At 46.1% G+C, this 14,154-nt stretch overlaps 1 protein-coding gene across 3 annotated transcripts in view; it reads right to left on the reverse strand.

Annotated features, from left to right (window-relative positions):
• The window catches only part of mob2a (MOB kinase activator 2a), a 35,757-nt gene that overhangs the window by 16,474 nt on the left and 5,129 nt on the right, over positions 1–14,154 (reverse strand). The window contains exon 1 of one of the 3 annotated variants that reach the window (XM_077005657.1): positions 5,103–5,514. The exons of 1 other annotated variant lie outside the window; for it this stretch is intronic. In XM_077005657.1, the coding sequence (XP_076861772.1) occupies positions 5,103–5,140 (38 nt within the window). In that variant the 5' untranslated portion in view covers positions 5,141–5,514. Of the gene's footprint in view, positions 1–1,853; positions 2,144–5,102; positions 5,515–14,154 lie in introns of those variants that run through there. One more of the 3 variants, XM_077005658.1, reaches the window with a different exon arrangement.

The raw sequence follows: 14,154 nt of genomic DNA on the forward strand, positions 1-14,154 counted from the left end.
CCACCAGTAGTTCTGCACATTAGATGTGAATAATATTATCAAATAAAAGCTTAGCCATGAGCATTTTGTATTTTTCCAAGTGGGAGGAGGGGGGTGGCGGGTGATGTTACAGAAAACTGGCCCATACCCAGACAGGAATGCAGACAGGCAGGAACCAATGGCTGCAGTACACCAATTAAAGCACATCAGTGTAAGCAAAGGTCCGATGGCCCAGCTGATAACACTGCCTTGTGTTCCATAAACAAGCTAAAGCACTTCGAACACTTAACTACAACCTACTAGGATCTGTTTGATATAGATCTAGATATGTTTTTAAATATGTGCTCTATTAAAATGTAGTAATGAGTGCAGCAGCACTAAATCCAAAGCTTTGTTGACATTACCCCAAACAGGAAGTAGCCTGGGACAGGGAGTCCAGTGTTGTGGAGTACCACCCTTCAGTAAGGATGTTTAGTCCTGTTTAGGATCTTTAGCAGTTTAGCAGGATTGGAACCACCTATTCCTCCAGATGCCCACTATATGAAATTTCCATTTAGCATATTTCTTTTTCAGAATCCTGATCAAGAGTCACATGCCAAATGCACAATGGGACACACTGAGAATTCAGCAGGAACCTAGTGCAGTAAACCTGGCAGATGTACTGCGTACACAACATCTGATTAAACGGAACCATATCCATATATGTAATATAATTCTGCAACCTAACTAATGATGGCAATAAAGATCACTCACTTTAGGGCCCAAGGTAAAACAAGGCAACTACATCAGTGCTGAGAGCAGAACACATCCCAGTACAGGCAAAGCTCACCAAACACACACACACACACACACCCACACCCACACACACCCACACACACCCACACACACACCCACACACACACACACACACACACACACACACACACACACACACACACACACACACACACACACACACACACACACACACACACTCTCACACACACACTCTCACACACACACTCTCACACACACACTCTCACACACACACTCTCACACACACACTCTCACACACACACTCTCACACACACACTCTCACACACACACTCTCACACACACACTCTCACACACACACTCTCACACACACACTCTCACACACACACACACACACACAAAGGCCTGGCTGTTCCCCGGTGTGTGTGTGAGAGCGAGAGAGAGTGTGCAAGCGAGAGACAGAGGCAGGCATGAATCACTGTACACTGATGCTTTTAATCAAATCCAGCTGTGACTGCTTCAACTTGGCGAGCATCATCAAAAGCACTAGAGCTGGAGCAAGTGGTTATATATAGAACTATACTGCAGTAAGTCTAAAACCCTCCACCACATGTGAAGGACAGAAACCCCACTTCTCCACGCTCCTCATCTGAGCCCAGCTTTCTCATCTTCTTACCATTTTGCCAAGTTGTTAAAAAGTTAGTTTGGGCAGATTGCAGAGGCACAGGTTGCACAGGGCAAAGTCTGGCCCTGGCCGTGTGGGGGATGGGGCAGCTGGACGGAACACTGTGTCCAAACATCCACTGCCTTCAACCCCACAAAAAAAAAAAGTAATCTCATGGCCAAAACTGATACAGAAGTGTTACACAACTCTGCTCCGTGCCGCGTGAACTGCAAAATGAGCATGTTGGACTGCGAGCGGGCTAATAGGGTATCCTATGGTACCAGACAGCCCCACAAAGCCCCACACAGCAACAGGAGAAGCAGCGAGTGTCCCCCCCACGGACGGAGATGAGCAGAGAGGAGCTACGCTAGCAGGAGACGGGAAACCCAACCTGCCTCCAGGCTTAAAAGGTAGACAGCAAGAGACACCCCCCCCTCCCCAAAAAAAAAGCTGGTACCTATAAAAGAAGCAGTTGCAACACACGAGAACCCCCATGCAGCCGGTGTTGTGGTGGCCCTCGGGCGAGCTCCACGAAGACGTTCCCTGTGCTCGTCCTCCAGATGTAGGAGACTACGGGTAAAGCTCGAGCATGGCCAGCCCTCAAGAGTTCCACTGCAGAACCTGGCCGTGCCGCCGTCTCCCGGGGCGGAGTGTGTGGCACGAAGCACGCAGAACAAGCCCTCCGATACGCCAGCGGACAAGAGCGGCTCCAGTGGACGGCTGCTCCCTCACATGCTCTCAGCACTGCTTATGCACTAGCTGCTGTGAGCTCGCCCTCTCCCTCCCTCCCCTTTTTCCTCCTCCCTCACTCTCTCTCTCTCTCTCTCTCTTTCCCTCTCCCCCACCCTGTCTGATTCTCATCCTCTCTCGCTTGTTCCCTCCCTTCCTTCTTCTCTCTTCATTCATCCATCTCTCTCTCCACCACCCTGTTTCTGTTCCCCTCTCTCTCCCCACTTCTACCTTTCTCTCTGTCTCTCTCTCTCTCTCGTTCTCTCTCTCCACATCCCCCCCCCCATCTCTCTCTCTCTCTCTCCGTTGGCTCTAGCCCTTGAGGCAGGAACACTGGGTTGGCAAATGTACTTGCAGAAAACTGCTGACTGGTCTCTGCAGAAAGGACTCCGCCAAGCATTTTTAAGGGCTCAATCAGCCTCAACAGTGATGCTCTATGCTTCCCGACGCCTCCTATTTGTGTAGGTTTCACCCATTATCTACAGCACACTATATATTTTCAACCTGCAGTTTGCAGACTGCTCAAACACAAAAACAACCAAAAAAACAAAACATTAAGATGGTAAGATAGAAAGCATTAAACGCATTTGTAAGACTTCTGCAACTCTATATAAGCAGAACAAGCATTTCACACCTCAAGTCAGAGCAGACCTTCATATGACATAAATTCACATTGTATATGATTTATGGATTCTTTTGACTTTTTCTTCAAAAGAGTGATTCACATATGGCCAATGCAATAAATAAATAAAAAATCAAACATACCATCAAACACACCAATATGTCCCCATATTTCACCATAGAAAAGACATATGGTTGCATAACATTCCAAAGGGAAGACATTGTATTGCCCTTTTCCACTCTCTGCAATGACATGCAGTGCGTTTTTTCAGAGTTTCAGTATTGATTCTAGCACTTTCCACGAAGTAGCCGGGAGCCGGAACTGTTTGAACTGAGTAGGATACATAGCGTTGGTCGACTGCACATAGAAGGCTAAAATAAACAAAACAAAGTACAAAATCAACTGTTCTGAAGGCAGCTATGCCTTGAAGGAAGTACGTCTTACGTTTACTTTATGAAGCGTAAATTACGCTATTTGAATAGTGTTTTTGCCTTTTGTTTAAATAAGTCCGTTTTATATGGTTTGTAGTTTCTTGTGAAACAAGAAGCCACCTCGCCTCAAAAGCTGCATCATGGATCACTTTTGTTAGGTAGCATGATGTGCAGGCAAACTAAGGTTAACTTCTAAGAATGCTAGCTATAAAACCTATGGCAACTTAAGAGTTTGGCCGTCTGAATGATGTGCAGTGTCTGAGTAAGGGTATGTTTTTTATTTTTTATTTTATTTTTTTTAACTAATGCTTTATTTTTCTTGGCGTTCCGTGCCGCACAACTGCGACTGGCGAATGCGACCGTGTATACGTTGCCATGGTGATAACGTTTCCTCTGAGGAAGTTGTAGCGCGATAGCTACGTCATTAACATCCGCCTTAGAGACTTTAGAGCATGACGTCATTGTAAAGTGGAAAAGTACTTCTGGGGCCTCTGAGGATGCTGCATGATCATATACAAGTGATCTCCTGCCTGTCTTTGACGGGTGACGCCAGCTTCTTCAAAACCTACGTGCATTTAGTGGCGGAATAACCACGTGGTTTAAACATGCTGTAAGTCCCCGCCCTTATTGCTTGTTAACCAATCACGTTCATCTCCGCCGTTCACTCTTAATTAATGCCAATTAAGGCCATTCTGAATCCACAACAGCGCTTTCTCCAGAACAGTTTGAGCTTTGCGTTTGCATGCGAGCTAAATAATTTTTAAAAGCCAGACCAAATACTTTTTTAAAAGCTAGACCAAAACAGAGCATGCTGGAAGGTGCACGCATACGTGATTCGTGAGAAGAAAAGGACCAACTGTATTTTATAATATACTCCCCCATGGGCAACGTGGGAGGGACGAGAACTCCTCGCTGTAATTTCTCCAGAGTACAGTCTGGAAACTTAGACCCGAGTATCCAGTTTACTTTTATAACAGGTACAGTGTTAACTACAGGGACTTCTGTGATAAGTACATTTTCTTTGTGATGCAGTGGGTGTCTGGGCTAATACGCCAAGCAGATCTCGTTGGTCCCAGCAGACAGAACTGATTTATAAAGACAGAAACCAGATGGTTTCCTATGAGCTTACAGTGCTAAAAATAAACAGTCTGGGACAAAATTGAGTTTAAAGTATCGGCACTGTTACAGTTTAAAGCAAAAAATAAAATTATAGCAAAGGTATGGACGTCTCGACGGGACACTGGTGCTTTTAACAGAGTTGATAGTCGCGAGGACAGAAGAGTCGGGGAGGGAAGCGGCGCGTGAGCAGTGTTCTAATGATGTTCTGATGATCCTGGCGGGAGCGGGAACGGTGTCGGTGCCATGACGACCGAGCTCGCCCCGCGAGCACGCGTTCGCTTTAGGCGTCCAGCGTGATGAATAAGAGTCGTGGAGAGGGAGACGGACGGGAGCGCGCTGGTCGTTTCGATTGACCACCAAAGAAAACGAAAAACAAGCTTTACTGGTTTTTTGTCGTTTGCGAATCACCAATAACTAGTATTTCAACCAAATCTGGAAACGTGAGCGTCATTCATGTGGCGGGGGGAGAGGAGGAAACGTACTGTTAGGATTTTAATAACGCGCCAGTTATGACTGAATTCATGTAATTTCTCAAGAGTAACAGTTATTCTAATTACATATCGATACGTGATGAAACTAAAAAGTCCTTGGTGACCTCGGTATGTAGGCGTATTTATGCGGGTTAACGGATTTCTGAACAATACGAGCGCAACAAATGCGTCCGATTAGAAAAGAACGAACCACGCCACTTATAAATACAGGAGGTTTGGGCTTCCTGGAGCCGAACCTGTTCCATAAAGAACCGGGGTCCATTTGGCTTATACATGACTGCACACGTACTCTGCAAGTATATAGAAGCGCTTACCTGTTCAAAGTGTACGAGCCGTTTCTTTTAAACCTCATGCCGAAGGACAGCAGTCTGACGAGGATATCCAGAATTGTTCAGGTCTCGCTTTCTTTGCGCAAAGGATATCTTTAGTTGTTGGCGTCTAAAGACAAAGAACGGGCAGGCTTTGTGCACACTTTCCATTTGTCGATCCAAGACCGCCTCCCCCGATAGCCATGCTTCCGTAGGGCAGGGTTAAAATGATTCTAGGGGGACGATACTTCGGAATGTCTCCTTAGAAGCGTAAAGGACTAATATCTAACCCCAACCACTGTAAAAAATGGATGCACAAGACCGTGGTAGTAAAATGGTCAGATGTGCCTTGCAATAGCTACACTTTCTAGTCCATGGAGAGAGAGACGGTCATGAATACCGCGAGGGTCTAATCCATAATAATGATGCCCCTTTCTTCTCCCTCTTTTCTTCTGGTGCCTCCTCCTACATGGTGGGGTTTGGTTTCATCAGAAGCCACATAACTGGGGCATAGGCAGTAAAATTACAGATGTGAAGCTACGGAGGCAGGAAAAAATAAATAAATCACCCATCTGGAGAGATCTGCTGGTCTCAGTAAAAACAACCCCCACATTAAAAGACATGGCTAAACATGGACACCCAAAAGTCAAACATTTACACTAAGAAAAGGAGTCAACATCAACATAGTCAATTCTCCATCAAAATAGTCCAAGACATTGCACTCTGAGTGATGGCTATAGGTTAAAAGAGACCCCCCCCCCCCCCCCCAAAAAAAGAGGTTCATTTCACTCTGGTGTCATGCTTCTAATAGGAAATTGTTCTTAGCCAAATATGGTCAGAAAAGCATCTGAGTCTAATTTAGTCTCCAAGCATCTAAATCCTCCAAGTACATTCTGAACGACTAGATTACAGTCCCACAAGCTAGCTCATAAGGACAAAATGGAAAAATAATTAGGAATTTTATTTTGTTCTTATATCTTCTTTATAAGTTGTCCAAGATTTGGTTTGTTCTTTTCTAAAAGTTAAAAATGATTGGTCCCACTGGAAAAACCTGTCCTTGAATAAGAGAGCCTAAGCCCCTTTCATAGTTTACGTAAGAAGTCAAAGGTGCTTCATTGCTTCATTCATACGTGGACTAAGCACAGGTGGTGAATGTCATTCCATTCCTTCTCCATCTTCTGCTCTGTCTCCCCTAATCTCTCTTTGTCTTTCCTTCTCTTTGTATCTCTCTTTCTGTCTCTCTTCCCTACCAGCTCGACTTCCCTCTCCTACAGAGAGTCTGGCAGGCAGCTCCATGTCCAGCAGCAGGGCCGTTCATTAGCATAGCAGCTAGCTGGCAGTGCTCTCTGTGATCGATTGTGGGGGAGGTTGGTGGGGGCCTTGTGCAATCTTCTGAGGCCCGCTGGTGCAGGAGGCCGCTGGTGCAGAACACACACACACACACACACACTGGTACAAACAACGATTTGTACTCCCCACAGCACCCCACACAACCCACTTTTGATCTGCTCTTCACCACTTTGTTTTATAGGCACGAGTTGTGAATCTTAATCAGAGTGCAGTTAGCAAATGTACTTCAGTCCTGGACCATCACGCTGTACTGGCAGTGGCAGAAATTTAAAGCTAAATACTAAAGTACACACAGCTAATCTCGACACTGATGATGTTAATCAGCGTTATAAGGATGAATGATGTTACACTTATATATTGACTTTCTCGGGAGCCAAGGACACTTTACAACCAACACATTGCGCAACGCTTTTATATCCAGTGAATGCACTGGTGAGAAGAGGCATCCAACTGCATACACTGTACACTCATCACACACAGGAAACCACAGCCCTGTGGGGGACGGCATCAGGAGCAGGACGGAGAGAGAGAACACCCAAGACAGGCATCATCCATCACTGGGCACACACACATACTCACACACCAGGATGAGGTAGCCAATTTTTTACCTAACCTCCATGTTTTTGGACTGTAGGAGGAAACCAGAGACCCCGGAGGAATCCAGCACAGACACGCAGAGAACATGGAAATTCCATCCAGATAGGGAAACGAACCCAAGACCCTAGCGCTGAGAGGCACATGTTCTAAACACCAAGCCTCCGTGCTGCCCACAGAAGAGTCTGGACGCGAAGCTTTTCATAGACTTTTCTGCCCATAGAAGGATCAAGTACCTAAATGCATCTGCGTGTTATAGCATACCGCACATCAGCCATTTTATTAGGACACGCCTACCCTCAACCTATAATCATTTTATGCAAAGGTGCACTTACGAGGTTGCAATTACATACATCCTCTACCCAACTCATCACAGAGACTGTGTCCAGAGGCACCACTGACCAGATAGTATTTAGAACCATTCTGAATTATAACTTGCATTGCAGTGGGGGTTGAGTAGACGTTAACCCCCCAACACAGACAACCACAGCACATGAAGATGCTGGCTACAAACTCATTGCAACAGATGGGTTATTGTCTCAAGCTGCACACCCACAAGGTCTTCCTTATAAAGTGTTGGGTATGTGTGTATACATTTGTTTTTCTGCATTGCACATTAGGTAAACATTGTGTCCTTTAGATGGGGCTTGTTGCCCAAATGACATTTATCGACAGCACGTTCAGTGCATTCACAGTCTGACGCCATGAAGAAATCTCCATTCAAACTGGGCTCTGGCTCAGGGCTACACGTCGTCTGCATCCCAGAACATACCGCAGGATATTTGACAGCCTTAGCATTCGGGGTTTTATCAAAGACAGACTTTCTGTGAAATGGCTGGCAACATGTTACAACACAGAAATACCGACATGGGCCATTCATCAGTCGTTTGGACAGTAAGAGCTGGTTACTGGAACAGGAGACAGGGCCAAGCATGACAGCCACGGGACAGAGCCAGCAATACCTTACAGTGCTCCTACATTAAGGTGTACTACACTCATTGTGTGAAAAGTTGTAGCCTTACTCAAAGTGTCAAATACAAAACAACCTTAAGAAAGTAAACTGAGGTAAGTTTCCATGGCAAATAGAAAGGCTGCTGTATAGGTGAAGCACTGCCCACTGACTCCAGTGTTTCTAGGAGTGGAGAAGCATTGAGCAGCTTGGACACGGACCACGTGATCCCAGTGCTGCAAGTGCGACCTGCAGTATGACAGAACCTGACGGACATCCTGCCTGCAGGCGCCAGGCTGGAATACAATCACTCAACAGCAGACATGCAAGAACAAGGGCAGACGACCCCGCGCAGACGACCCCGCGCAGACGACCCCGCGCAGACGACCCCGCGCAGACAGCCTAATCAGGATCCATTTATCCATTTAGCTTCATGTCCATATGCAGTAATGAACAGAGTCCAAACACTCCAGAACCCATAAACTACACGGCGCCAACTACGTACTTACAAACAACTCCAAATTTATGAGGAAAGTGATGTCTGTATAAGGCAACACGGGTTTTCCCTTGGTGGGGAGAGATGCTCCATCAGTGATGGAGGGGGGAGCCTGTACCCCATCAGCACGATGGCAGCTTTGCTACTGTGCTGTAGTGGCATTAACACATTGGGCATCTTCATGTGCTGGACAGGACGTGCCAGTATTCCCAACACAGCCGTGGGGGGAGGGGCAGGGACCACGCCACTTTGATTAAACCTTACGTCTAAGGTTTAGTCTAATGAGTTTAGTCTTAAATTAATAATCGACTTAAACCACAAATTGCCTGTCTAAGATTAATAAAAAAGAATTAATGAATTATGCTGTAAATGCAGAATTATGACATACATGGGGAAACTTTATCGCAGAGACATGAGTAGTAGGACAAAGGACGATAAGGACTCTGCTGACATCTAGTGGACATCCAAGAATATTCTCTGGCTGTGTGGAGGCAATATCAGATATCTTGTATGAACACCCTGTCCAGGAATGAAACATTATACATGTAGGGGGTGGGGGACATAACCCCGTGAAGATGGTATTAATCATATGACTCACAGCCTACTGCTGCTGAATGACTCCAGGCCGTGTGCTTTATGACACCACTTCATGTTTTTAGCCACGCAGTAAAGTGGACTCAATTACACGCTTGGTGACATACATCTGTAGTGCAAGAGACACGAGGGGCGGAGGAATAGCGGGCAGTGAACTCAGTAACCCAGTTCTACTCCACGTCCGGTCTTTAATTGTTACTAATGCACATTATGGAGGCTATACCTTAGCTAGATTCCTCTAGATGTGAATGTGAATAAAATGAAGAGGGTGTGCAGTGCTGAGTGTTGGGAGATGTGAGGACGCTGGGCCTCTGAACCTCACGCTGGACCTCTGAACCTCACGCTGGGCCTCTGAACCTCACGCTGGGCCTCTGAACCTCACGCTGGGTCCAGGATTTACAGACACGGAGGGAAAGCTGCTCCCCAGAGACCTCTGTCCTGTTTGTTTTAGATGGGGAGCATAAAGGAACACAGACCTGTAGAGAACATTACTCCAAACAGAACATACACAGCAAAGACCTACAGTGTTCTAGCTCAGAACAGCTCAGAAGCAAGCAGTCACTGTAATTTCAGAGGTGCTGTCTACGTTAAAGGGGCAAATATATAGTCCAACGATGCAGGACTATAACCACAGGGGACTGCTCCATTATTCACTTACTGAAACCTCTAACTTCAGCAAGAGCAGACACTGGAAATGATCAGTGTTTACAGTGAGCGCCTGTGTGTCTGTTCCAGGCCAAGTGATAAAGCCAGTGAGTTTGTGCTATGAAGAACTCTGTGTTCTCCCCTACAGCCTTTAGATCAAATTGTTGTTCTGCAGACATGAGACTGTACACAAAGACCGCATGCGGTTCCACAGCATCAGCGAAGCTCAACGGACTGTGCAACTACACTGTAGTACTACTGTTCACTGGCATCTCTGACCATGCTGGGTGTTATGCACCTTTGAGTTACAGTGGACCATTCAACCTACAGCACGTTCCTGGTGGAGATGTGTGAGAATGAATGATGGCAAACGACTGACAAAAGAACACAGCAATAAATATCAGCCTCTCTGAACGAAAGGAAGACCAGAACGTCTCACACTCGCACCCTATTTCTGTCTCTCTAGCGGTCATGCTCTCTCTCGTGCGCGCGCACACACACACACACACACACACTCGCATGCAAGCACGCACGTATGCACATGAGCACATGCATGCACGCACACTCAACCCCCCACCAAGCAGTGAAAAGGGAAGGAAAACTGAAAGAGCTGAGACACTGAGGCACTGAGGCACTGAGGCGCTCTGTTGTTGGGTCATTAAATGGCAACTGCAGCAACATGACAAGAGATCCTGGAGTTCAAGCTGAGTCCAGCTGCTCAGAATGCTGACCATGAGGACAGCATGGTGCCCTACACATCAGCAAAACAACCACTCTTTCCCGAGCTGTTCGAAATGGCTCAATGTACCCTCCTGGAGAAGTCCAACGTCATTAGAGGTTTCAGGAGCTCCATTAGTTATTCACACCAGGTCCATCGCTACACTAACTGCTTTGCAAATTAGATCAGAAGACATCATGAGCAACAATGTGTTAAATGTGATAAAGTCTTTAGGTCAAAGTTCAGTCCACGTGTGAACATTTTACTGTGGTATAGAGTGACCACGTCTATTCGTGGCTCACATGAAGATTCTTCACAACATCTTTGTGTCTGCTGTGGGAAGCTTGTTAAGGTAAGGACTGAGTGGACTTGAAGCCAAAGACATTGATGTCTTTGAAGTCTTTAACTGACATAAATGAACCCATGGACAGAATGTAGGCCTGTCAGCCGAAACACTCACACCGCTGGCTCCACAATGCCACGCTGAGTGCAGGTCTGCGGTGTGCTCAGTAATTGCTTAGCTCTGGGCTTGAGACACTGGCGTTGGCCGAGATGGGTTTTGTTGCTCTGACCGGCTGCCAGACACGCAGGAATGTGAACGGGGCCAACCTTTCATCCCGCACGCGCGAGGTCTCGGCCTTGGCCCAGGGTGACCTCCGCACCTTCGTCGCCGGAGCCTGTCTGGCTCTCTCACTTGCTCGTGCACACACTCTCAGGATGGGCATCTTGACATGCAGCAGAGATGAAGGCAACGACGACCAAAGTTCACCAATTAGCCTGCGTTTACAAATCAGTCGCCAAGCTAACGATGAGATACAAAAGAAGCAGCAAACAAGGTCGCGCGTGTTGATTCTGCCTTAACAGCATTTTGGTTTCCATTACGTGGTGAACATCCTTCTGTGGATTTTGTACAAAACTGATTTTCAACATTTTTTTTAATACTGCACATTTTTAGAAATACAGTATAACATCAGTGTTGTGCTAATTAGACTGTTTTTCTAAAACTATGTATTTGTCCATGACGTATTCTCTAATCAGATTTCCTCCTCTGCTCCTAGCATAATTTAGCCCCAATTCATGATGCAAAGAACATGTAAAAACTTCTTTGCACAATCTTTAAATGCAGAGATCAAGCATCCAGCACCCTTTCAGATGATCCTCATCAGGGACTTCATGTACACACATTTGACACAAGCACCAACCATGCCATTTCCCCCTCAACATCACACGCCCTTTGACCTCCACTGCAGGCTGGCGATTAAACAGATCAGTTCAAGATTCGGAACACATATTTCCAAACTCCATTATTCAAACATTTCAAGCAGCAGTAACTCTTCGGTGTTTAGACATCCTCTTCCTCAATAGCTTTCCGAGCATGACTGGAACTCCATCTGGGACGAGAAGGAAGGCCTTCTGTGCTCCATAGTTCTCTCTGCCAAAACAGGGCCAGAGTCCAACCACGCAGACCACAAGACTCTGCATATCCAGGCAGTGCAGGAACTATAACCCCAGCCCGAGATTCTGGGCCAGTTATCGGTCAATCCATGCCTTAAGCTTTCCTGAAGCCCAACACTCTCACTCTAAACCTGGCCATGGCACAAAAACAGCAGATCTTTGTGCCGATCATGCACAGTGCTCTTCCTATGAGTGGCCTCCCAGAGTTCACGGACAGCAGGAAATGCAGCAGACATATGGGCCTCAATGTGCTGGGTTTAATTAGCCTCTCTAATCTACCCATGTTCCCTCACAAGTCCCACAGCCCGAGTTCAAACAGCACCTGTGATGTATGCAGGTTGTACACAGTGCGGCAAACAGCATGAGGGCATGTGTGGGTGTGTGAATGTGTGTGTGTGTGTGTGTGTGTGTGTGTGTGTGTGTGTGTGTGTGTGTGTGTAGGGGGAGGGGGGCATCCCTGGTGCATGTAGTCCAAGTCAGCATGGGGAGAACGGGGTTTGCAAGCTCACACATGCTGGGTGCCCTGGAGAATGGGCAAGCAGCCACAGGACCAAACTCGAGGGCCTGGAGCAGCACAGCTTCCAAAACAAATGTCAGCACTCTCCTCGCAGGCCTGTTTGTGCAGTCGGTCAACGTGCAGGTTGGTGGCCATATTGACCCCCCCTGCCAGCTCTCCTTTCCTGGTGCAGAGAGGATTGGAAGAACCGTACTAGTCGAGTCAGGTGCATTACAGCAGTGACAAGACAAACAGGACATGAAGAGAGAGTCGCTGCTCTGTCTGAGTACTTCCTGAGAGTCAATCCTGCTATCAGCGGGTAGGAGCTAATGCTTTTTTGGGAGGTGCGGAAGGCATTAGCTGATCCATGTTAAAAGCCGAATCTTGCACTTTAACAGTATAAACCCATATTGATTTCTGTATGGATGGAGAAGGAGATTTGCTCTGGTCTACTAGCTAGTTTACAGAGAGGTCATAATGAGCAGATTTCTGTGCTCATAACGAGATTGTGGTAGGGGGTTCCTCGGCATAAATCATAATATCACAAATTTTAATATGGATAGCAGCAAATATGCTGTACTAAGTTATGACTAAAAGCATGTTAGACCAAAATGAGGCAGCAGACCTGATCCACTGGCTATTGGATGATTACCGAACATCACATTATTCCAGTCAAATAGGCCAATTACACAAAATGAAAATATTTTTTGCTTTTGATAGCAATAAAAGCAAGACTTTTAAAAAGAAGCTACTTCAAAACATGCTAGACTTTTCAACGCTGTTAATTATGCCAGTTGTAAAGGTGAGCCAACACCACTACAAACCCCTTGAAGCTAATTGCTAGTACAGTATTCCAAGGTGTTATCTACAGAGCAGCTTAGGGTAACAGTGTAGACAGATAGTACCTTTGAAGTTAAGACACCATAGATCTTTAGTATGATCAACTAAGCATCAGTGCTTAAAAAAACCCCCAACCAAAAAAAATAAAAAATAAAAATCAGAATTGCTCATTAGCCCTAGTCTCAAATAGCAACAGTGAATAATACAGAAATTCTTAATACTTCAGCAAATAACTCCTTCATGGCATTACCATACTGATGATAAATGGGCCATGCAAAGTTAATAATAATAATACATTTTATTTATAAGCGCCTTTCATAACACTCAAGGACACTTTACAGGAAATAAATAAAACAAATTAAGAAGAGAACAGAATAGGCACCAGAGGACACAAACATACAAGAGACAATAAAGTGAATCACAGGGAATAGGCTATTGTGAACAGGTGAGTTTTGAGTCTGGATTTAAAACGAGGAAGAAAAATCAATGTTACGGATATCAGGAGGGAGGGAGTTCCAGAGTTTGGGAGCAGAGCGACTGAAAGCTCTGCTTCCCATGGTACTCATACCATCATAGTTAAACGACTGCAGTGTATCTAGGAGGTATCTGGGTGAGACTCAGGACGAGGACAGACAGCCAGACTGCAGAGGACCACACCGCCACCCCACAAGCCTGTGATGATCAGCCCTGAACTGCTCGCAGACATGCACACGGCAGCCGGTCTGATGCAACACTAAGAGGAGCCAATTACTCCGTCTCCCTGCCAGGAGTCATGTAGCAGAACACGGATCCCAGACCCAGACGGCTTTTAGAATGCAGCCTGGTCCGTTTTGTTGGCAGCCATGCAATTGTGCATTTGAGCCCATGCACCAGGTACACGCAGCAGTCCACATAAATGGGATAAATGCAAAGGTGTCCCGA

Source organism: Brachyhypopomus gauderio, chromosome 5, assembly GCF_052324685.1.
Source record: "Brachyhypopomus gauderio isolate BG-103 chromosome 5, BGAUD_0.2, whole genome shotgun sequence".
Lineage (NCBI taxonomy): Eukaryota > Metazoa > Chordata > Actinopteri > Gymnotiformes > Hypopomidae > Brachyhypopomus > Brachyhypopomus gauderio.